This window comes from Mesoplodon bidens, assembly GCF_964165515.1.
Source record: "Mesoplodon bidens genome assembly, chromosome: 2".
Taxonomy (NCBI): Eukaryota; Metazoa; Chordata; class Mammalia; order Artiodactyla; family Ziphiidae; genus Mesoplodon; species Mesoplodon bidens.
This window is the reverse complement of record NC_138177.1, coordinates 50818628-50843100: the sequence shown is the minus strand read 5'-3', so window position 1 is coordinate 50843100 and position 24473 is coordinate 50818628. Positions and strand designations below refer to the sequence as shown.

Sequence of the window (24473 nt, the reverse complement as noted above, 5' to 3'; positions counted from 1 at the left end):
GCATTAACTCTCAATAGCATTTATTTAATGCAAAAGCAGGGAAGCAAATCAGGCAGTTTGGCTCCAGATATACTATATTATAGTATTGTACATTTGAATGCTGACAGGAATTATTATAGAAGAAAGGCTGAAATGATGATGTAAAAGAGAGGATCACAGGGATGGAGTTCATAAGATGAGATCCAGAGTACATGTACATCATCTGGTTTTATAGGAAGAATATTTCCTTTGTTGCACCAAAAGAGAAGAATAACATGGGTACAAAGGAAGGTAGGTTTGTAAATTTAGTGATGGAAATATGGAGTTCCTGCCTATTGGCTGCGGTTTTCTTACCAAATTTTTCTGATTTTGTGGCAAATTCATTATCTGAAAATAAAGGAAGCAAAAGAGGAGTGGAAAATTTGAGGAAAGAGAGGTCTTGGAACATGGGAAATCCAGCTTCCTAGAGAAATGTGGTAATTGCCTGGGAGTATACAGTACGCATTTGAGGTTGTTATTCTTGAGTTTATAGTAGTGCCAATCTTCTTTACTTTGAATTTTTTTTATTGAAGTGTAATTTACAATATTATATTAGTTTCAGGTGTACAGCATAGAATTCAGTATTTTTATAGATTATACTCCATTGAAAGTTATCACAAAATAATGGGTATAATTCCCTGTGCTGTACAATATATCCTTGTTACTTATATGTTTTATACACAGTAGTTTGTATCTCTTAATCCCATACCTCTGTCTTGCCCCTCCCCCTTCCCTTTCCCCATATACATACATACATACATATATATATATATATATATATATATATATATATATATATATATATATATATACACACATACCACTTTTTCTTTATCCATTTGTCTGTTGATGGACACTAGGGTTGCTTCCATATCTTGGCTACCGTAAATGACTATGAACATATGAACATTTGGGTACATGTTTCTTTTCAAATTAGTGTTTTTATTTTTTCCAGATATATAGCCAGGAAAGGAATTGCTGGATCATATAGGAGTGCTATTTTTAGTTTTTTGAGGAACCTCTATACTGTTTCCCATAGTGGCTACACCAATTTACATTCCCACCAACAATGTACAAGGTTTCCCTTTTCTCCACATCCTTGCCAACATTTGTTATTTGTGATCATTTCGATGATAGCCATTCTGACAGGTGTGAGGTGGTATCTCGTTGTTTTGACTTGCGTTCCTCTAATAATTAGTGATGTTGAGCATCTTTTCATGTGCCCACTAGTCACTGTGTCTTCCTTGGAAAAATGTCTATTCAGGTCTTCTGCATATTTTTTGATTGAGTTGTTTTTATTTTTGCTATTGAGTTGTATGAGCTGTTTATATATTTTGGATATTAACTCCTTGTCACTCATATCATTTGCAAATACTTTCTCTCATTTCATAGGTTGTCTTTTCATTTTGATGATAGTTTTCTTTACTGTGCAAAAGCTTTTAAGTTTAAAAGAAACATATTCACAGATATGGAAAACAAACTAGTGGTTACCAGCGGGGAGAGAGAAGTGGGGAGGGGCAAGAGGGGGAGGGGATTAAGAGATACAAACTTTTATGTATAAAATAAATAAGCTACAAGGATATATTATACAGGGAATATAGTCAACATTTTATAATAACTATAAGTGGAGTATACCCTTTAAAAATTGTGAATCACTATGTTGCAACCTGTAATATATAATACTGTACATCACTATGCTTCAATTTTTTAAAAAGCTTTTAAGTTTAATTAGGTCCCATTTGTTTCTTTTTGCTTTTATTTCTTTTGCCTTAGGAGACAATTTTTTTTTAATTACTGAGATTGACACCAAAGAGTGTTCTTTCTATTTTCTCTTCTAGGAATTCTATGGTTTCAGGTCTTACATTTAGGTCTTTAATCCATTTTTATTTTATTTTTGTTTATAGTGTAAGGAAATGTTCTAATCTCATTCTTTTACATGTAGCTGTCCAGTTTTCCCAGCACCATTTATTGCAGAGTCTCTCTTTTCCCCATTGTATACTCTTGCCTCCTTTATTCTAGAATAATTGAGCATATAAGGGTTTGTTTTGGGGCTCTCTATTCCATTCCATTGATCTATGTGTCTATTTTTGTGCCAGTGCTGTACTGTTTTGATTACTATAGCTTTGTATTATAGTTTGAAATCCAGAAGTGTGATAACTCTTGCTTTGTTTTTTCTCAAGATTGCTTTGGCTATTTGAGGTCTTTTTGGTTCCACACAAATTTTAGGATTATTTGTTCTAGTTCTGTGAAAAATGCTATGGGTATTTTGATAGGGGTTGCCTTAAATCTGTAGATTACTTTTCATAGTATGGACATTTTAACAATATTAATTCTTCCAATCCATGAGCATATTATATATTTCCATTTCTTTGTGGCATCTTCAATTTCTTTCATCAATGTCTTGTAATTTTCAGAGTATAGGTCTTTCACCTCCTTGGTTAAATTTATTCCTAGGTATTTTATTCTTTTTGATGCAGTTGTGAATAGGACTGTTTTCTTTTTTTTTTTTTTTTTTTTTTTTTGCGGTATGCAGGCCTCTCACTGTTGTGGCCTCTCCCGTTGTGGAGCACAGGCTCCGGACGCGCAGGCTCAGTGGCCATGGCTCACGGGCCTAGCCGCTCCATGGCATGTGGGATCTTCCCGGACCGGGGCACGAACCCGCGTCCCCTGCATCGGCAGGCAGACTCTCAACCACTGCGCCACCAGGGAAGCCCAGGACTGTTTTCTTAATTTCTCTTTCTGAGAGTCTGCTATTAGAGTATAAAAATGCAACAGATTTCTGTATAGTAATTTTGTATCCTATGATTTTACTGAATTCATTTGTTAATTCTAACAGTTTTTTGTGGAGTCTTTAGGGTTTTCTATGTATAGTATCATGCCACTGGCAAATGGTGACAGTCTTACTTCTTCCCTTCCAATTTGGATTCCTTTTATCTCTTTTTCTTGTCTGATTGCTGTGGCTAGGACTTCCAATAAAATTGGTGAGAGTGGGCATCCTTGTCTTGTTCCTGAATTTAGAAGAAAGGCTGTCAGCTTTTCACTGCGGAGTATGATGTTAGCTATGGGTTTGTCATAAATGGCCTTGAGATATGTTCCCTCTATACCAACATTGATGAGAGTTTTTATCATTAATGGATGTTGAATTTTGTCAAATGCTTTCTCTGCATCTATTGAGATGATGATGATCATGTGATTTTCATTCTTACTTTTGTTAATGTGATGAATCACATTGATTGATTTGTGAATTTTGTCCATCCTTGTGACCCTGGAATAAATCCCACTTGATCGTAGTGTATGATCCTCTTATATATTGTTGGATTTGGTTTGCAAATATTTTGTTGAGGATTTCAATATCTATATTCGTCAGAGATAATGGCCTGTAACTTTCTTTTTTGTAGTGTCTTTGCCTGGTTTTGGTATCAGGGTAATGGTGGCCTCATAGAATGAATTTGGGAGTGTTCCATTGTCTTCAATTTTTTGGAATAGTTTGAGAAGGATAGGTACAAGCTCTTCTTTATATGTTTGGTAGAATCTCCCCTCTGAAGCCATCCAGACCTGGACTTTTGTTTGCTGGGAGTTTTATTGGTTATAAATTCAATTTTACTACTAGTAGTCACTCTGTTCAAATTGTCTGTTTCTTCTTGATTCAGTCTTGTCAGGTTATATGTTTCTAGAAATTTGTCCATTTCTTTTAGGTTGTTCAATTTGTCGGTATATAACAATTCATAGTATTCTCTTATGATTTTTTTGTAACTCTGTGGTATCAGTTGTTATTTCTCCTCTTTCACTTCTTATTTTATTTGGGTCTTCTCTCTTTTCTTCTTGGTGAGCCTGGCTAGAGGTTTATCAATTTTGTCTTTTCAAAAGGAACAGGTCTTAGTTTCACTGATTTTTTCTATTGTTTTGGGTGTCTCTATTTTATTTATTTCTTCTCTGATCTTTATTATTTCCTTTCTTATGTTTACTTTGGGCTTTATTTTTTTTCTTCTTTTTCTAATTCCTTTAGATGGTAGGTTATTTGTTTATTTGAGATTTTTCTTGTTTCTTGAGGAAGGCTTGTATCACTCTAAACCTCCCTTTTAGAACTGATTTTGATGCATCCCATAGATTTTGGAAAGTTGTGTTTCCATTTTCATTTGTCTTGAAGGATTTTCTGATTCCTCTTTGATATACTCATTGACCCACTGGTTTTTTTTTTTTTTTTTTTGCGGTATGCAGGCCTCTCACTGTTGTGGCCTCTCCCATTGTGGAGCACAGGCTCCGGATGCCCAGGCTCAGCGGCCATGGCTTACGGGCCCAGCCACTCCGCGGCATGTGGGATCTTCCCGGGGGGCACGAACCTGTGTCCCCTACATTGGCAGGCAGACTCTCAACCACTGCGCCACCAGGGAAGCCCAACCCACTGGTTTTTTAAGTAGCATGTTGCTTAGTCTCCATGTGTTTGTGCTTTTCCTATTTTTCTTTCTGTAATTGATTTCTAGTTTTATATATTGTGATCAGAAAAAAAATGCTTGATATAATTTCTATTCTCTTAAGTTTATTGAGATTTGTTTTGTGGCCTAGAATGTGATGCATCCAGGAGAACTTTCCATGTGCACTTGGAAAGAATGTGTATTCTGCTGTTTCTGGATGGAATGTCCTGTAGATATCTATTAAGACCAACTGGTCTACTGTGTCATTTAAGCCTTATTGATTTTCTGTCTGGATGATCTGTCCATTGACTTAAGTGAAGTGTTAAAGTCCCCTACTATTACTATATTACTGTGAAGTACACTTTTTCCCCACAGTTGATCACTGCCTGTTGTGGAGCCACACGGCAGGGCAGGTGGGACCCACATGGATTTTCGTGTGTATCAGGGTGTAAGCTGTGGTGGACTGGCCACCATCAGAGTTCTGGGTCTCTTCTGAGGCGCTGCTTGAGCACACGCCAACAATGGCCACCACCACCCCACCCGGATGACACTCTGGGACCCCGTTGCCTCTGTGTCCCATGGCAGAAATTCTTCTCTGGTCACGGCAGCCCTAGATCCAGTGCCGAGCTACAATGTGGAGTAAGTGAGACTGGACCATTTACTTGGCTCAGACTGGGGCACATGCAGAAGTGGTCAGGGGAAACCCAGCAGCCACTAGAGAAGTCTTCAATCCAACCTCTCTGCTCTGCCTTGGGGACAAGCCAGCATGCATGTACTCCTCAAGGGCAAAGTTCAGGCTTCCCTCAGCCCTCCTGTTAGTCCCAGTGGTCCTCTGACCAGCCAAAGGGCTCATCTCCCCTGTGTAGGACCCCAGGAGTGGGTTACCCAATCTGTGGCTCAAACCACTTACTCCTCAGTGTGGGTCTCTGCCCATGTAATCTCCCTTTTCCTCTGAGTCCCCTTCCAGGGACACAGGTCCCAACCTGACTGCTTTTCCTTCCTTCCTATCTGATTTTGTGTGGATCTTTCTTACAGCCTTGTTTGTACAGAAGTCTTTCTGCCAGTTTCCAGTTAGTTTTCAGAGAGAATTGCTCCACATGTACATGTATTTTTGATGTGTTTATGAGGGGAGGTGAGTTCCACATCCTCATACTCTGCCATCTTGATTGATTTGTGGTGTCAGTCTTCTTGTTGTGTGATCAACAAGAGATGTTAGTGATTTGAAGGAATCCAATGATAAAAAAACAAAAGCAAGAGCAGGAAATTCTGACATGTGGAGTAGAAGGTTTAAGTTTACATTTCTGGGTACCTAGACACTAGCAGATAGGAGGGAAATGGTTACAGTCTAATCCATCTGTCTGGCTTATAACTGTTACTATAATATAAGTATGTATTCCATGGTCCTGTATACTGCTAACAATGAATAAAATAAATATTAATATATTATACTCATATTTAATGCAAATTCTATGACAAGTGTTCCAAGAAATAACAAGTTTGAGAAGCAAAATATATTCTTGAATTGGTAATTTCAACAAATGATTTTGTGTAGAGCTATGAGGAGCTTGCTGGGAGATCCAAATATTATCCATTTATGTTCCCTAGTATTTTCCAGTATTGAATATTTGCTATAAGTTACAGTTCTTTGTAAATACTATTAAACTTGACATTTCTCATTTATTAAACAATGTTTCAATACAGATATCCATAATAATAAATAAAGAACATAAAGAATGTTAGAAGCATGTTAAGAAAGATAATTGAAATCAGTCAGCCCATTGCCAGATGCGTTTTAAATTATTGCAATGTAAAGTATCATCAATTGGGGGCTTTCATATATCTCAGACTCATAGGTATATTCATAACATCAAAAAGCCAAAAACCTCTGAAACAGTCCTGGTGAGCCAATGCCTACTACTTTTAAGAGTTATGCACAGTTTAACAGTAAGTCAAGGGACAAGATTTGGGGAAAAAGCAATAAGCAAAACTGTAGCAGTAGATGGGTTATCTACCGACACTATCTCCAATCTCCAAAAAATGAATTTTTTTAGGGCAAGTTTGTTAAATAAAGGACTTCAGTTTCCCAAAAGTTTATCATCAGTTTTGACATTAATATATACCTACTATAATATAATAGAAGAATTACACATTGAAAAATTTGGTGCCCTTCATGAATTCAAGTTTTTCAGGGAGAGAAAGAGGACAATTACATCCTAGTGGGTTAAATCTAGAGATATGTTCATTGTGTTAAGTGATTACAGTGAAGCAGCACCTAACATCCTATTCCAAAAGGTGGTGCTTGGGCTGAACCTTGAAGGAAGGCTAAGACTAAGCCAGGAGAAGAGGGTGGGAATGGGTCCAAGCAAAGGGTGCAGCCCAGTAGCATGAAAGCATGACAGTTTCAGAAAAATTAGATGTGACTGTAGTAAAGAGTATGGATGAATATATGGTGGGGAAATGCACGTAGGCCCAGTTTATGAAGGGTTTTTTTTATGTCTTATAGGGACTTTGAATTTCATCCTGAATGCTATGAAAATACCTCAAAGTATTTTAAGGAGAGGAATGACAATTCAGATGTGCCTCTATAAAATGAAAGATGTGAAACAAGGAACTTCTGTAGTTTCTCCCATCTTTAGTGGTCTGTGATCCTACAAATAGTGAAGTCCTGATCATAGTAGAGAGGATGAAGAGCCAGAGACAGTTATGAGAGTGATCTCACAGGAGCTATGGGATGATTGCTGTGAAGTATTGAGTCTGGGTGCTGCAATTAGCTGGCATAGGGATAGAGGAGAGAGGCCAGAGGTAAGACGGGTTCCATTTTGAACATGTTAAGATTTGGCATTCCTTACAAAACCCACTGATGCTACTAGATGAGCTCAGCCCTCCCCTCAGACTTTCATTAACACTGGGAAGAAAAGGACTACTGAATCCTCTAAATTTTTATGGTAGGTGGGCCAACACTGCTCTCAAAAAAGAAAAAAGGGAGAAAAAAAGCTACTCCCAGCAACTACTTAATGATTAAGTCATTTCAGAACTTCATCCAAATCCACTTAATTACACCCTTTAGTTCCCATCTAATTAGTTTAGGCTTAACACTAATATCAGTTTGGTGAGAACTTGCTGATCTATTTGATCTCTTAATCTGGCCTATCAATTACACAGTTTATAGCCAAATTATAACCATCCTTGTCTGAATCCTTTCCCAACTGTTCTCTCTTTAAAGCAAGTTCTCGCTACTACTTGAAGAATAAAACCTTCCCTCTCCCCAACGGAAATACATTCAGAGACCCAGCACAGAGTAAGTACCATGCCCTATACCATGAACACAGTGCGTACCCAGCATTTCCTAGGGCTGGTGATAATACATGTTCAAAGTAACTTCATTTTTCCTTTGGAGAGGAAAAGGAGAAGAAAAGCACTGCTAGGATGTGACTGTAATGTGAATGAATAAGTATCATGAATGGTTAGAGTGGAGGTCCACTGTATTTTGCAGAGTCCAACTTTATACGGGGCCCAAAAAGGAAAGATTGACCAATGACTGTTTGTGGTATATTTTGGTTTTAAGGTGGTGTGTGTTTTTGTTTGTGTGTAGGGGAAGTGAGTTGCCTCAATGGGGAGGTGGTACTGAGAAAGGAAAAAACTAGTTTCTGACAGTCGAGAAGATGACTGCACCACAACAGCATGCAAGGATGGAGAAGGAGTGAGGACACAGATGAGTCAGGTGGGCTGGACTGTAATTAGATTCCACAGTCAGGTCATCAAATAGGAATTCATATACAAAGAACAACAACACACACTGCTCCTCAAATGATGATCTACATCAACCAGGGATCCTTAGTCTCTCAGGTTTCTGACTTGGGAAATCCTCTCTTTCCCCTGGTCCAGACCTCCTTCTCAATTCTCTTGGAACCTTAGAGACTTGGTATTTCTTTCTTTTTTTTTTTTTTTTTTAGTAAATTTATTTATTTATTTTTGGCTGCGTTGGGTCTTCACTGCTGTGTACGGGCTTTCTCTAGTTGCAGCGAGCGGTGGCTACTCTTTGCTGTGGTGCGCGGGCTTCTCATTGCAGTGGCTTCTCTTGTTGCGGAGCACGGGCTCTAGGCACACGGGCTTCAGTAGTTGTGGCTCGCGGGCTGTAGAGCGCAGGCTCAGTAGTTGTGGCGCGCAGGCTTAGATGCTCCGGGGCATGTGGGATCTTCCCGGACCAGGGCTCGAACCCGTGTCCCCTGCATTGGCAGGCGGATTCTTAACCACTGCACCACCAGGGAAGTCCCGAGACTTGGTATTTCTCCAAGCCAAAAATAAAGAAACCAAAGCAAAATGAAGAAAGATTCCAAGGAAAACATTTAAAGATATGGAGAATGAAAAACACCAAATTCAGAATAGTGATTTATTTCAGCTGGGGGTGTATGTCTGTTTTGAGGAGGCAGGAAGGAGTGGGGAGCAAAGTTTGTTAGCAGCTTGAACTGTAACGTTAATGTTCTATTTCTTGAACTGGTTATTAGGTACAGTGGTGTTTTTATGCCAGAATATCTGAAATATTTCATAATTTTCAAAAAGAGATGTTAAAAAAAGGAAAGAGTAACAGAAAGATCATTTTGTCTATGTCCCTACTACTACCTGGGAAAAGATAGGGGCCCTTCCTAATTATTCTACTTTTATTATAAACTGAAAAACTGTTCACAAACAAGACTGTGCCTCCTCTCATCTTTGAGGTTATAGGAATGGGCTCACAGGAAGAGGGTGATAAGGGGGCCTTGGGTCTGTTCAGATGGTACAGAGAAGCCAAACAGGAGTGGAGCTGGAGCCCTCTTCCCACCCCACCCCCTCCAGATGCCAGAATTCCACACCCCATTATTATATTATAATTATTCTACTTTTATTTTAAACTGAAAAACTGTTCACAAACAAGACTGTGCCTCCTCTCATCTTTGAGGTTAATGCTCACAAGTCAATTCATTTTTTTAGCAAATGTTCGAATCACACACCTATGAAGCTTGATCAACTTCAGTGACTCCATCCATGGGTGTAACTCTAGCTGCATTGAACTTCTGCTTTGGAACTTCCTGTTTTGTTAGTAGTATGACATCATACATGTTTGAATGACACATCAGGAAGAGAGGTCATCCTCCTTCAATGTTCAGTCAGCTCTGTTACCCACACGCCGCTGATAGGGTGCTGAGTTATTCCAGGCTTCCTCAAACCTCCTTTCTCCTCACTAATCCTTCCCTACCTCTTCTGTACCTAAGCCCCAGGGTCACTGCACTTCTGCAATGATCGCATTGCAGAGACCACGCAGAGAAAAGATGAAAGCCATGTGTCATCTTGTTATAAAAGACATGAATAGCTGCAAGACAGAAATGAGACAAGAAAGGATAAATCTAGTTATTAGAATTAGACCTGCACATTATCTGTGTATTTCATGTTTCCTACTTAGGATTTTTCTCCAAAATAGAGGCTGATTGGCATCATACTGATAGATAGCAAGCTTGATGTCATACTGCCTGAGTTGAAATCCCTTCTCTGCCACAACCTAGCTACATGATCTTGAGCAAGTTATTTAACCTCTTTGTAAAATTTGTATATTAATAGTGCCTACATTCTGAAGTTCAGATAAAGAGTAAATGAAATGATGCATGAAAATGCTTAGCACAGCACAATTCCCAGTGCATAGCAAGAGCTTAATAAATGTTGGCAACTACTATGTGCATTGATTTTAATTTTTCTTTCTGCCCTTTGGTATTGAGGATAACATATATCCAGGAAAAAACAGCTTCCAAGCAAAAGGCACATCTGGTGAAAGTGGCTTCCATTCCTAGAGGAAGATTCCTTCCTGAAAGCATTGAGTTCTTCCAACTACTCTCTTCTCCTTACTCTCTTCGGGTTGTTTTAACTACAGGTGCCAGAAATCGGCCACTGGAAGGAGATAGGAGTTGCTAAACTGGTTGGTAGCTTCTTTTGTTTTTATTTCTTAATATTCATTGCTACCTTCCACGCACAGCTAAAAGAGACCAGAGACCCAAATGACAGCGTGCATGTTCCCTCCCTCAAGGCTGTCCAGTCACTTTTTCATCAGAACAGGGACCTTTTGGGGGAGAAAATGTTTTTATTTCCCCCAGAAGTAACTGAGGCCAAGAAGGTCGTTGGCAAACTGTAGGGCAATGGTGTCTCAGTGCCAGCATCTCTTGCCTTAGACACCTTCTTCTGTGGTCCTGAGTGAAGTTGCTAGGATTATGAGCCGCTAGGAAAAAGCTTGAGGATGACAGTGACTCCGAAAAGCTAAAAAAGCGAGTAGCAAAACTGGCCACAAAGGATTTTAACTTGCAGAACTCAGGGGAATACTTCGAGAGGAAGAAGGCAGTTATAGATAGAAAATCAAGTTTCAAACAGACACACGGAAAAGCATACTGCCTAGTGGACTGTGTTTCTTTATAACAAGATTTTTTAAAAAATAACATGCCGACTTTCTTTTCGTCCAGTCTCAGCCCAAACCAGTCTCCCTCCTTCCAGCCCTCCTCTATTATTAAAGGCTCTTGGCTCTCAACGAGGAAGGGAGGGCAAGAGACGATTGGCTAAGTGAGAGCAGCACCGCCTTGCGCCATCCCCTCCCACGCCCTCCCTGGATAAACAGCTGGAATGAGAAATAGGGAGGGAGGGCTGGGATTGGCTGAGTGTCAGTTACCAGGGTGGGGTGAGGCAGCGAGGATGAAGACTTTACCTGTCTAGGTAAGTCAGGAAGAGGTCAAAAGAAGAAAACAGTAGGAAGCAGGGGAAGCAGTCTCTGTCTCCGTCTCTGCCCTTTGAAATATAAGGGTATTCCTTTCCTCTCTTCAGCCCCCCGCCCAGTGAAGGTGAGTTAATTCCTAACCAACTATTGCTTATTCTGCAGCAAGAGGGGGACGTTTCATGGGAAGTCAGAGTTGCGGGGAGCCCTTTATACCCCAGGTGGGGGTCTTTCCTCTCTGTTCCTCAGCTCCCTGAGTCCAGTACGGGATCAGAGTGAGTTAGTAGCTTCTTGAGATTGGAGTGTTTTAGTGGAGACCCAGGCTGAGACACATTTTTTTTTTCATCTGCCTATTTAGGTTGGAAAAGCATATCGTGCTGACAACAAGAAAACAGATTTGTTTTAGAAATTTCCATCTCTGAATAATTGAAGTTGCGCTGTGATTTTGGAAGAGAATTGTTAGTGTAGAGGAGGTCAAAATGGAAAATCGCCCGGGGAAGAAAAGTGCTTTGATTTTCCATTCTAACAGGCAAATTTCTCATGGCGTTATGAACTCAATGTCTATTGTTATTTAAATGAAGGGTACCCTGTGTGTGTGTGTGTGTGTGTGTGTGTGTGTGTGTGTGTGTGTGTTCAGTAATGGTAGTGTGATAATGGAGCTCTTTGTGGAGGGGTGTGTAAGGTGTGAGCTGTGCTAGGTTTTTGTAAGGGTGTGTGAGATGTGGTTACATTGGGAAAATGCCAGCTCAGGCTACCAGCTCATCTTTGGAAAACCCACGGATACTCTAGCTGCAAAGTCAAGCCTATTTGAGTTCAGCTTCATTAACTTTCTGACTTTACCTGTTAACAGACATAGGGACTGGCAAACAGGAAGCTACTCAACTGTGCCGGGGCCTCACCTACATTAATATTTCACGGTAGCATGTTGAGTCTAGTAGGAATTCCGAGTGGGGCTCAGGCCAAAGCAGTGTGGCAGAGTCCAGAGAGGAGAACCAGACCAGTGCTGTGGTTTTGCTTTGACTTCCTTCGGGTGTCCCAGTTGGCAGTCTGTGTGGCCAGATTCCCTGCACAAGGGCGCTGGGTGTAGAAGTCAAGTCAGAGTAGCAAGTCAGCTCTCCGCCATCCAGCTTGTGGGGATTAACACTCTGGTCCCTAACTTCTCCCCTTTTCCTCCTGCTTCCAGAAAGAGGGAAGTGGGAAGACCCAGTGCCAAGATCCCAGGGCCTGGCACACAAGTCCTGAGTGAATATATTGGGTTTTGTCCTAGCAACTGAAGCTTTAGTCTTTAGCTCAGCCCACACCACAGAACCAGCCCACCAAGCTCACTGACTGAGGGCTGCCATACAGGGCGACCTTGTCAGCAATAAAGGTAAGCTGCAGTGTCAAGCAAAGTTTTTCTGTGCAGGTGATATTTCCACCCACCCTCTCCCTCAAACCCACTGGTGAAAGAGGCGATTATATCATTGCTTAAACACAAACAGAAAACTGCCCATGTGCTTGTGGAGAGGGATACACACACAGTGCAACTTTTAGTCTTCTTGGCCTTTTCCTTAGGATGTTCTCCAGCCCAAGGCACATTTTCGGTGGTCAGCAAAAAGCAGAGGCACCTGGTCTAAGAGAAACAGGAAACCTCTTTGACCACTGGGGAGAGAGCTGAGCTCTTGGAGGATATAGGAATGGGCTCACAGGAAGAGGGTGATAAGGGGGCCTTGGGTCTGTTCAGATGGTACAGAGAAGCCAAACAGGAGTGGAGCTGGAGCCCTCTTCCCACCCCACCCCCTCCAGATGCCAGAATTCCACATGCCATTTATTTACTCTCCTCCAAGGCTTGGCTGGTTTCAGGGAGTAGTTAATATTTAATGTGCCTTTGCATGGGTGGCCCCGATGTAGGCTGTGCACATTTCTTAACCCATTTCCTCCTCCCCGCAAGCTGCCCAAAGAGGTCAAGGGTTAAAAAATACAGAACTTTCACCTTGAGTGTTTTGCATGCTGTTCAGGCTTCTTATCAAGTAGAAATACCTCAGGTTTCAATGGCTGCCCTGACATAGCCCCCAAGTTTCAAGGTTGTAAAGTTGGTGGAAGGAAATGCAGCATCCAGTTCAGGTCAGACTGTTGAGGGAAGGAGAGAGTGGTGAGAAGAAGAGAAGACGTCTTTATGGTTCAGACTTTTACGGTCAGGACACTAGGTGTGGAGATGAGGTGTGAGCACCTTAGAGCTCATTCAGCTTTGGTTTCAGGTTCAGGTTAATCTCTGCAGTGATTTTGTTGTATCTATGACTTGAGCTTCAGTGGCATTCGGTGTCTTTTCCTTATTCTGGAAATATCTATTGTGGGGACAAAAAGCTGGCCTGGATGCATAAATCTGAATCAGAGAAGAGTGGTCTTAGGGCTTTCAGTGTTTACACAGACGTGGCCAGTGGCCCTTCTTTAGGTACCCAGCCCTCTTGCCTCTAGACAGCTGCTGTAATGCCCTCTAGAAGGGCTGGGAGCCACAGGCTGCCCCTTAGATGCAGTTATAAATCATTTCCTACTTCCCATAGGAAGGGGAGGTAGAAAGGACCCCAGCTTTTGCATCGGTCAAATGGAGAAAATGCCACATCCTGCCTAAGGTATCAGGTTATTTTAAAAACCGAATTAACATATCTGAAAGCACCTTGTAAGCTGTACCCTGGTATGTTTTTTTAAGTAATGCTGTTCATATTGTTTCTATCTCTTCCAGCTGCTTCAGGCCATCCTTTGTTCCAAAGTGAGAATGTGTTAGGCTGCCCTGGGAGGGAGGAGAGGCTAGTACACCACTGTAAAGTCTGAAGTGTGCTTGGAAGAACAAGCGTAGTCATTTTTCTCTGAAAGGGAAAGGCAGCATCTGCTCATCCATTCACAGAGAACATTTTATTAATTACACTGAGTCACTTTTAATAGTTACTGCCCCAGTGTAACAGATAGGAAAACTAGAGCCAAAAAAAACCAGACCCTTGGATCTACACTGACTTCTTGGAAACAATACTTTTGTCTTAACAAAGTTTTGCATGCCCCATGCCTATTAGGTACTCATAAATGTTAGTGTAACTGAGAGCATTGCCCAGATTCCATTAAGCCGTATATTTTCTGGGAAATAAAATATTAAAAAAGAGCTTACATGAAGCTTCCCTGGTGGCGCAGTGGTTAAGAATCTGCCTGCCAGCCATGGGTTCGAGCCCTGGTCCGGGAAGATCCCGCATGCCGCAGAGCAACTAAGCCCGTGTGCTGCAACTAGGGAAGCCCACATGCCTAGAGCCCATGCTCCACAAGGGAAGCCACTGCAATGAGGAGCCCACGCACCGCAACGAAGAGTAGCCCCCGCTCACCACAACTAGAGAAAACCCGCGTGTAGCAAAAAAGACCCAATGCACCAAAAAATAAATAAATGAAATAAGTAAATTTATTTAAAAAAATTTTTTTAAAGAGCTTACAGTAATAGGGTAGAAGCCAAAAAAGAGACCTTCCAACAGTTCAACTAGTTCTAATGTCTACTGAGTTCTAGTGTCAACTCAGTCGACACTAGAACAAATGACGTTTATTCATCAGCATTTTTTGAATGCCTTCTGTGTGCCTAGGCTAATGAGAAATGGATCCTCTTTGTTGTAGTGGTCTCAACCCTTCAGAATGTTAGGAATGAGTTAGTACTTTTGGAACCTAGACAGTCATTAATGGAGAGGCTAGCTGAGATGACTGAACTTCATCCACATGACTTCTCATGTTTCTGTTTTATTGGGATTCTGGATAATGGGAAACTAACCTCATGAAGGAATCCCAGGAGTTATCTTACCCCATGTTGATTTATCACTGGGCTTCTTTGGTATCTCTGTCCCCTCTGGTTCTCCCTCTCTCTCCTGAGAGGCTCTGGACGCGCGTGAACTACATGTGTCTTGCCCGTAACAGATCTTCCGTCTTCCTTCCCCATTGTCCTGCCCCCTCCCTACCTGCCCCACTTGAAAGTCTCCTCCCAAGCAGGAGGGGAGCTCTGTGAGGCCTTGTGTTTGTCAGCTCTAGGTGGTTGGCAGACTGACTCACCCAGCACAGCCCAAACCTGACTTTGGCACTGGAAGCAATTATTGGCAGAGGCAAAAAAGACAACCTGCCCTGGAATCTAAACCCCAAGTCTCAAGATCTCAAATAAAACCCAATTTTCCAGGACATTTTACCTAGTATTCAGAAGGTGGGAAAGATGGTAGAAAATAAAGCATGGCGTTGTGGGGAAAATATGGATTCAGAATCAGACAAAGTATACTCTAATTCTAGCTCTTCCCCCAGGTCCCTACTTGATCTTAGAACGGTCTTTTAATCTTAATTCTTCTAGAATTTCATTTTAGCATAGCAGGGTCACCTTTGGCCTTTCCAGCTCTGGTGGAGTTTTTCCCACAAACAGGAATATGAAAATCTCTGGGATTTCCTGAAGGAAGATGACACTACCTTCCTTTGCTATTTCTATTGGCACAATGAACTTGAACTGTTCTTTCCCTATGAGTTGGAGTTGGGAGAAAGCTACCTAGAGCATTGCTCTTGTTCATTTGACACAGATTAGGGAATCTCATTGGGAATAAGTGCAACATCAGGAGGGTGATACACAAGAGGGAAACTGGGTTTCTGTCAACCACTGGGGTGCCACGCACATCCCTCCCAGACTAGGGGGATGACGGTGGCTGGGGTGGGGGTCGTTGTGATGGTGCTGATGATGTGGCTATGGTAGCAGCTGACAGTTACAGGGCCGTGCACTGCACAAAGTGTTTTACATGGAGTATTTCATTCTATAGTCACGAAAACCCTTTAAGGTAGGTACTATTACGGGCCCTGTTCCTTTTAAAAAAAAAAAAAAAAGCTTTTATTTCCCTTGCTTCAATCTACTTTGATACGAGATGGATCTTGTCTTTTTCTTATTACAAAAACAGTAGTAGTTACTCATTTATTCCTTAAGTGTTTGCTTACTTACTACCAACTAAACTGTGCTATTTGTTATCATTTAGTCTTACTATTAACCCTATTTAATGAAGAAAAACAGATTCAAAGAGTAATTTGCCTTGTCACAACACTTTAAATGGTGGAACTGGAATTTGAACCCAGATCCAGCTACCTCCAGAACCCAAGCTTTAACCCCTGTACTATGTAGCGTTTATAGTCATGAAAATGTAGGTTAAGCTCCCTGGTTCAGAGAAAAAACGTGACCAAGAGAAATGATGGAATCTCTTTTCTGACTAGACTGCTTCTCCACCACCTAAGTCTGACCTTCTGCATGTATGTAAGCCAGCTTATGCATCCTTACATGTCCAGCTTATGTGTCCCCCTGAAGGCTGGTGGTTTGGGTTTGGGTCCTGGCTGAACATGGCCCCTTCCAGCTCTCTGTTTGCTTGGTGTCCCTGCCACCATGCTGCTCCAGGGCCAGGGCAGAGCCTTGCTGGAGCCTGGCTCAGCTCACACATGGCTTTGATTCTTCTCTTTTCAGGCCCGGCCTGGGACATTCTTCACTTCCCTTCGCTTCCCCTCTGAGAGCCCCTTTCACCACCCCTGCACCTTGCTTCAGGCGATGCCCGAGAGAGAGCTGTGGCCAGCAGGGCCTGGCTTGGAACCCGTGACCCGCATTGGCAGCTGCGATAGCATGATGAGCACCACCTCCACCCTCTCTGGATCTGTACGTACTCTCTGTCTGCAGCCTGGCCGCTCTCCGCACCCCTGCCCTGCCCTGCCCTACCCACCACCATCCTTGCTCACTGCTCCTTGTCTTTCATCTTCCTCGTCAGGGAGTGAATCACACCAGTTGGTATTCTGCCTCTGAGTCACCCCTGGTTCTACAGAGAATAGGGTGGGACAACCCCAGAGAGTAATAAGACAAATGAGAGTTTTTCCCAGTTTTCATTAGGTTGGGTGGTGTAATTGAGATGAGAGGGTGGGTCAGTGATCTGAGGTCACGGTGGAAACTAGAACGTAGATCCTTGTAGCACGTGGATTCCTGAAGTCCTCTGCAAAGAACAGCGCTACTTCCGTCATTTACAAAGAGCAAAGAGCACGGAGCAGTTAAGAGCCTGGGTTCTGGAGCCAAACAGATCTGGGTTCTCTACTTATAAGCTCTATGACCTTGGGCAAATTACTTAATTTCTCTAAGCTTCAGTCTCAGTTTTAAGATGGGCATAATATTAATACCAAATTCATAGGGTTCTTGAGGCGAGTAAATGAAATGCATGTAAAGCACTTAGCATGTGCCTCTATGTAGAAAAGAAATAGCCTATCTGTAAGTAGAGACTGAGAATCTTCCAAAGTCACTGTGTTTAACTATTTGTGAGTGACATGTAATAAATTGTAATTTTTCTGGGCATGAATTTAAATCTTATTTCTTATAAGGTTGGTGTGAGAGAGTAAATCTGCCCTACGTCCAAATGTAAGCATTCCTTTGTTATGGGTACTCATCACATACATAATAACCCTTGAGAATTTATACTTTACTGTTCTATATCCTATATGTAGAGGTATTTGATAATTTAAGGATTGTAATGTTCTCTACTGAATGTCAAAGGTGTTTGGTACAGTCAGTGTGTTTTGATACGTAAAAATGAAGTAGAAAAAGCAGCACACAACACACAAAAAACCTAAAGTGCAGACAATCTGTAGGTAATTTCTTTTTAACCCTAGATGATGGGGCCTCACAGACCGCTTTCAGTTTCTGTTAAGCAGAGGCCAACATGAGTAGTTACATACCACTGGACACAGAATGTGACAGGGATTAAAGGTTTTCAAAGTGAATCATCCATAAAGGAGAAATTCAGAGTTGGAGTTTTGGAAGACTATTTTAGTAGGAAGAGGGCAGTAGAGAAGATTTTGTTTAGGGAACCTCTGGGGTCTGCATCAAGGCTTCCAAGGGCTGTATTCAGGACTTCCCTTTACAATGTAAGCCTCCCTCAATCAACTGACAGATGATTCTTTAAGGAGCCTGGGGAACTGGAGAAGTTATTCCAACAACCATCTCCCCTCCCCCTAAGATATTTTTAGGGCTTTCTCAAAATCTTTCCTGGCCATCTGAGTGGGTGTGGAAAATACATAACTCTGAAGTATCTCAAATATTAGGAAGAGGGGTAGAGACGGCAGGAAGGGACTCAGGCCAAATTTCCTATATTCCTATCTGCCCTTTTGGTCCTCCCTTCAACCTTCAACTTTGGAGAGTGGTTATTCCATGGATCTTCCTGACCTTGTAGAGCATAGGCAGTAACCATCTGAAATGGCTTCACCTGTTCTCCCAAACACTCCTACGTGCTTTCTCATAATGAAAATTATTTATTTTAATTTCTACTTAATATTTAATACTAAGTTGCTTTCCCCTCACCCCATACCAGTGTCTCCACCTTCCTCCCTTAAGTTAATATTTGCTTAAGAAATGAACACTTTTTTGAATGTTAGCCAGAGCCAAATGCTATCAAGAAAGTAAATACACAAGGGGAAAAAAAAATCCTGTATGGAATGCATTTCAAAGTCAAGTATAAATTATTTAGTAAATTTATCTGTGACTAGTCATGCCACTGTTCCCTTTGGCCTGGCAACGAGTAGGTGGCTGTCTTTCCTGTTTGTCCTCATACTGTCCTTGACATGCCAGATCAAGAATGCAGAAGTACTTTGAAAAGTTAAAAGCAATACCATTCAAGTTTAAGGTCAAATCATTATGTTGCCCATATAGTTTAGAACAACACTGGAGACATGCAAAATGAGATACTTGACATAGGTCACACAGAAGAAGTGGAATTAGAACCTGGGACTGCTTCTGTTCTTTGCCCCTAAGCATTCCACCCAGGAGTGAACAAAAGAAAGGTCATTTGCCATCTGCCTGCCCAGCTGGGTGCTAGTGGGACAGCAGCCCGACAGTCTCTGCCCTCCTTGGTGCCTGCAGTTTCAGGAAGCAGCTCCATCAGGTCTGCAGAGTGGCGTGGTGGAGAGGCTTCCAGCTCTTCAACAGTCCTTCCCAATGCAGGGTGGTTCTCGGGCCCTGCCAGTTTCTGCGGAGCTACCTCTCACAGCGCCCTCTCCTCGCTCTAGAGCGACAGCAGCTACGACTTCCTGTCCGCTGAAGAGAAGGAGTGTCTGCTCTTCTTAGAGGAAACTATTGGCTCATTGGACACCGAGGCTGACAGTGGACTGTCCACTGACAAGTCTGGGCAAGCCACAACTCCCCGAGGTCCCCGAACACTGCCCACGACCCAGCCTGCCGCCCAGGGTAAGAGAGAGTGTCTAAAAAAATTTTAAAAGGGGACTTCCCTGGAGGTCCAGCGGTTAAGACTCTGTGCTTCCACTGCAGGGGGCACGGGTTCGATCCCAGGTCGGGGAACTAAGATCCCACCCACATGCTGCGAGGCCAAAAAAAACCAAAAAATAAAACCCCCAAAAAAGCAGTACATCCTCTGGCCACTCTCCATCTTGTCTGCCCTCTGCTCTAAGTGTCACAGGCAGAAGAAGGAGAAGATGCTCTCCTCTGCATTCTCGTGGCTGGAATAAAGCCTTGTTGTCCCTGCAGGGAAGTAGGGATTACCGACAAGCCAACCTTCTATGTCTTTCTATGAAGTATCAGAGGCCTGGGAGGGAAAGGGGTTTTACCAGCACCCATCCTCTTATGGAGAAATTCTAAAGCAATATGACCACAGAGGTGGGGGAGGGATTCAGGGAGGGGTGGGTGGTTGGCTCTGGAAAAACTAAGTCAGTCTGTGGAGCTAATCTGGGTGACCCAGAGGATGAGGCTGCAGGAGATAAGAAGAGGGAAGGGCTCCCTTAACTTCAGTGGGTGACGTCTCAAGGGCCTTGTGAGAGAGTATGGAGTGGCTTTGAGGCTCAGCAGATGGGGAACAAGATGGCACGTAAGTGTGGCCATGAGTGCAAGGCCATATGCCCCAGGGTGAGGGGGCATTTTACTCCTGAAGACAGTCCCATTGGTATCAGGACGGTGATCACTTATTCATTCATTTAGCAAATATTTATTGACAATGTGTTAGATCCTCCCTGAGACAGAGGAGGAAGTGGGGACATGGGGCTTCCCCTGCTGCCTGGTGCTGATTTCCTGGTCCAGTGGGCCTGACACGTGTGCTTACTCGCTGGAAGAAAAGAGCCCCTGTCACTCTGTGGTGTGGGGACAGCTGTGGCCATTATAGAATCATCCAGGTGCTTATAGAAAGTGAAGGCAGAAGAAGGCAGAAGCCTGGTCCAGCAAGAGCAAATCACCTGTTGACCATGTTCATGCTGATTGCTCCCACTGGACTCAGTTACCTGAAGGCCCCAGGATAGCTAGAGGGACTGTCCTGAACCCCAACCAACCCTGCATCTGTAGAGGGTAGAAAGAGCCTGAGTCAGGAACGTGGAGCTGTCTGGGGCTGCCCTTTCCCCAGCCATCAGGAAACATTAATCCTTGGTTGAAGGGAAACTGCTAGGACTGATCTGTTAGTCTAAATGACATCCAAACAAGAGTGCTGCCCTTTAAAAGCAAAGAATCAACAAAAAACAAAACCCATCCATTGCTAATTAGAGATCAGAGTTTGGGAGGTGTTTTCTTTCCCCCGGCAGCAGGGTTCTCACCACGCACTCTTCTTTGCCTGTTCTCCCAACCCTCACAGGACATCCGAAAGAGACCGTTCAGCAAGGAACAGAGCCAAAAAGAGTGACTCCATTCAGCTTGTCTCATCTGCCCGAGCCTCAAAGCCTGGTCCTCAGGTCTGGCTCCTACAGCCTCCCCAGAAATATCCACATCGGCAGAAACCAGATCCTCAGAAAAAACACCATACAGACTAACAGCCATATCCCAGGGGTATCTGACGGGCTTGTCCCAGGGCCTGAGAAAGAGCAGGTCGGCCAGAGCAGTGAGCCCCCCCAGGCACCGACGGGCCCCCGGGACGCTGCCCTTAATCTGGACAGGGCCTTCATCCCCCCACCAGAGGCCTTCCGGGACACCCAGCCAGAGCAGCGTGAGCAACGCGACCTGCCCAGAGAGCCAGGGGAGCTGAGTCCCAGGCCCCAGGTCCACACATCACTCAGCCTCCAGCAACAAAGGGAGACCACTTCAGAGGCCATGTCCCAGAAAGCCAATGAGGAAGGCTCACCCGGGGAACCTGGACACCCTCGGCCTCCTCCAGCTGTGTCCTCTCAGAATGCAAAAGCTGAAGACGTTCCTGTCCCATCAGGGGGAGATCCAAATGCCCGGCTGGCTCCCCTCACAGCCCCTAAGCCACGGAAGCTGCCACCAAATATTTTTCTGAAGAGCAGCCGAGGTGGTTTCCACAGTGATCCCCAGAACCGGCTGTCTTGCCACTCGGAGGCTGGCCCTAGAGACTCGGGCCCCACCTTGTCATCACTACAAGAGCAGAGGAGAGCACGCAGGGAAGCGCTGGAGAAGCTGGGGCTGCCCCAGGACCAAGATGAGGCCAGCACCCACTTAAGTAGGCCCTCCATCAGGCTCAGGGAGACTCGCACTCAGGCCCCCTCCCCGGCTCCGGCTCCGCCTGTGGTTCCAGCTCAGGTCTCAGCAGCGACAGGAAAGGCTCCAGCACCTGCACCAATGCGGGGACCTTCTCCAGTGAAAGCTCCGGGTCCGGCTCCAGCTCAGCCGTCTTCTCCAGGCAACGTTTTGGTTCCCGCCCAGGAACCCGCTCCAGGGAAAGTTCCAGCTGCCAAATCCATGCCAATTCCTATCCCTACGTCCCCAAGGGCAAATAGTCCCCTGACTCAGCCAAAGCCAGACTCTGGGCTGACTCTCCAGGAGAGCAGCATCCCTGGCCTGAGACAGATGAACTTCAAGTCCAGCACGCTGGAGCGTTCAGGCGTGGGGCTGAGCAGCTACCTCTCAGCGGAGAAAGATCCCAGCCCCAAAACCAGCACCTCTCTGGGAAAAGGCTCCTTCTTGGACAAGATCTCACCCAATATCTTGCGTAACTCCCGGCCGCGCCCAGCCTCCTTGGGCACCAGGAAGGACTTCGAGGCTATCCAGGTGGGCAAGTTGGCTGACCCAGAGCGTGAGCAGGGCTCCAAGCGCCTGTCTTACCAAGGACAGAGCCGTGACAGGCTGCCTCGACCCCCCGGTGTCAGTGTCAAGATCTCCCCAAAAGGCGTGTCTGATGAACAAAGAAAGGAGGCTCTCAAGAAGCTGGGCCTGTTGAGGAAGTAGGCGCTGGCCACCGGCACCCGCACACAACCCCTCCCGCACCCTGTTATTCAAGAAGAGACCCAGGGCTCCACTTAGTCTTCCCCACCTCACAAGTCAGGGGCTGGGCAGGGGTCGGCTTCTCTGCAGTGTCCTCTTCTCTCCAAGGGAGAGATTGGAGCGCACATTTATTTTCAGAGTGGCTGTACCAATGAGTGCCTGCGTGAACCATCCTGAAGATGATTTCCACAGGAGGGTGTGTGTGTGTGGTATCGGCTGTGTCTATCACTGAAGCTATTTATATGACACAGAGTCATTGCTCAGAATTCCTCACTTGTTGGAAATTTTCTTACATTGGGTAGAGTTCAGCCAAGCCAGAACTGAGGGCAGAGGGGTGGCTAAGCCTGAGAAAAAAAAGTCAAATGGGACAATGGATGTACCCGTGACACTAGGCAAATGCAGGATCACATGAAATGTGGGTCTCCCAGAACCCCTTCAGTGGGTGGAGACTGACACAGACCTTGCTGGATTCCCCTCTCACTTCTGGCCTCCTGGATAGGGGCCTGCGGCCAAGAGGAGTTGGTTTGTTATCTCATCACCTGCTGCCTTCTCACTGTCCCTAGTCCCACGGACCAGACACATCCCTGTCACTAAAAACTCTTTGTTGACTGATACCAGGAGAGCTCTTGCTGGCCTGAGAAGTCAGGATGAGTGCCCACACAGCACACCTCCACTGGGGAGGGCCTTGTCTGTGGGCTTGTGAAATTCAGTAATAAACTACAGTGGTCCCTGACTCTGATGTGCCTATCCTTCCTGCTCCGGATCTCAGTCTGCACAGTGACCCCAGGGCTGGGCCAACAGTGAGATGGGAACCCAAGCCCAGAGGCTTTGTAAATACCAAGGGACTCTTACAGGCCTTTGTCTACATGATTGCAAGTTGTTTTTTCATTTCCTCAATTCCTATGGAAAATCAGCACAGTGCATTCTCTGCTAATTATTGATAGAATATCAGAGCTTGGGGGGGGGCCTTAGAGACACCCTAGTCCCACCCTGTTGGGGAAGGAAAGTGGTCACTCTGCTGTTTAGTAACAGAACTGAGGTCAGAGCTGGAGCGCCTGATGCCACTCCCATGCCGCATGCCCCTCCCCTCCAGAAGTGACTTTGTCCCTCCACTCAGCACCCTAAGGAGTCACCAGCAAAGGTCCAACCCTAAAGCTCTTCAAGATCTAAAGTGTCTTCTGAAATATCAGCGATTAAACATTCAGGATCATATTTAGTGTTGTGGGGTTTTACTTAGTTTGGGAAAGTAGCAATATAATAACTCATTTTTAATCCCAAATTCCCTGACAAAGTTGTGCACCTTGAGAACATGCTGGGAGAGTGTACTGTGGGTAGGTGGTGTGGGCTTGTGAATACAAACTTGGAGATCAGACATGGCTGGGCGTGACCCCTGCTTCCCCTTAAGAAATTAATGTTATTCAGAGATGTGACCTGGTTGGAGTCCAAGGTCCCCAGATGTGAGGGGCAGATAAAGGGAACCGGGTTGAAAAAGTGCCCTTTAGGTCTGCTGAGCGTTTCTGGGCTGTGTCCTTAGGGACCCAGCACATCAAGACTCAGTATCTCTGCAAGTGGTGAGGAGGTTAAAGTAAGGACAACAAATGGCTGCGCCCTGCTATGGCATGTGGGATGTGGTTGTGATAGTTTCTATGTACACTCTCACACACACACCCAAAAGCTGGTGCCTTATTCCTGGCCCTGGGTGAGGACCTGGCCTGTCACAGCCAATAGTGTCACCCATGACTGTCTGAGCCACATCTTATCACAGACACCCCCCAGAGAGAGAAGACCCCCTCCTGCAATACTGGTCAGACATGCTGTATTTGGTTGAACTGCTTCCCAAGACACAACCTAAAGAATGCTCACTTTATTAATTATTAATTTCCCTGATAAATAGGGAAACTTGGGGCCAGGTATAAAGTGAGACTTGGTAGGAATCTGGGGCCTTGGCATTAACACAAGCCTCACTAACACAGGTTGGTCAGGGGCACATCCTGTTAAATCCCACTCCCTGGTGAAGGCAATTTCTCTCCCAGACAAAGCAGAGTTACACACAGCCTGCCCTCCTGCTCTGTATTCTCATCCTGCCTGGTTCCCCAAGTCACCCAATTTGAGATACTCTGCCCCCTTG

General features: G+C 44.3%; 2 protein-coding genes across 2 annotated transcripts in view; both read left to right on the top strand.

Annotated features, from left to right (window-relative positions):
* Positions 1–24473, top strand: part of YOD1 (YOD1 deubiquitinase) — a gene marked incomplete at its 5' end in the record, with an annotated part of 285339 nt that overhangs the window by 14653 nt on the left and 246213 nt on the right. The window lies entirely within an intron of this gene.
* On the top strand, positions 11189–23078 carry LOC308610340 (specifically androgen-regulated gene protein). The gene is made up of 4 exons (XM_081223555.1): positions 11189–11281; positions 16631–16816; positions 19204–19381; positions 20766–23078. The coding sequence occupies exons 2-4, from the start codon at positions 16712–16714 to the stop codon at positions 22307–22309; spliced, it is 1827 nt and encodes a 608-aa protein (XP_081079681.1). The 5' UTR covers positions 11189–11281; positions 16631–16711; the 3' UTR covers positions 22310–23078.

Excerpts from the sequence above, each read along its gene's own strand:
- LOC308610340 (XM_081223555.1), top strand. The coding sequence starts at position 16,712 with ATGCCCGAGAGAGAGCTGTGGCCAGCAGGGCCTGGCTTGGAACCCGTG. Across the intron at positions 16,817-19,203 it reads CCTCCACCCTCTCTGGATCT|AGCGACAGCAGCTACGACTT; the intron begins GTACGTACTCTC and ends TCCTCGCTCTAG. Across the intron at positions 19,382-20,765 it reads GACCCAGCCTGCCGCCCAGG|GACATCCGAAAGAGACCGTT; the intron begins GTAAGAGAGAGT and ends CAACCCTCACAG.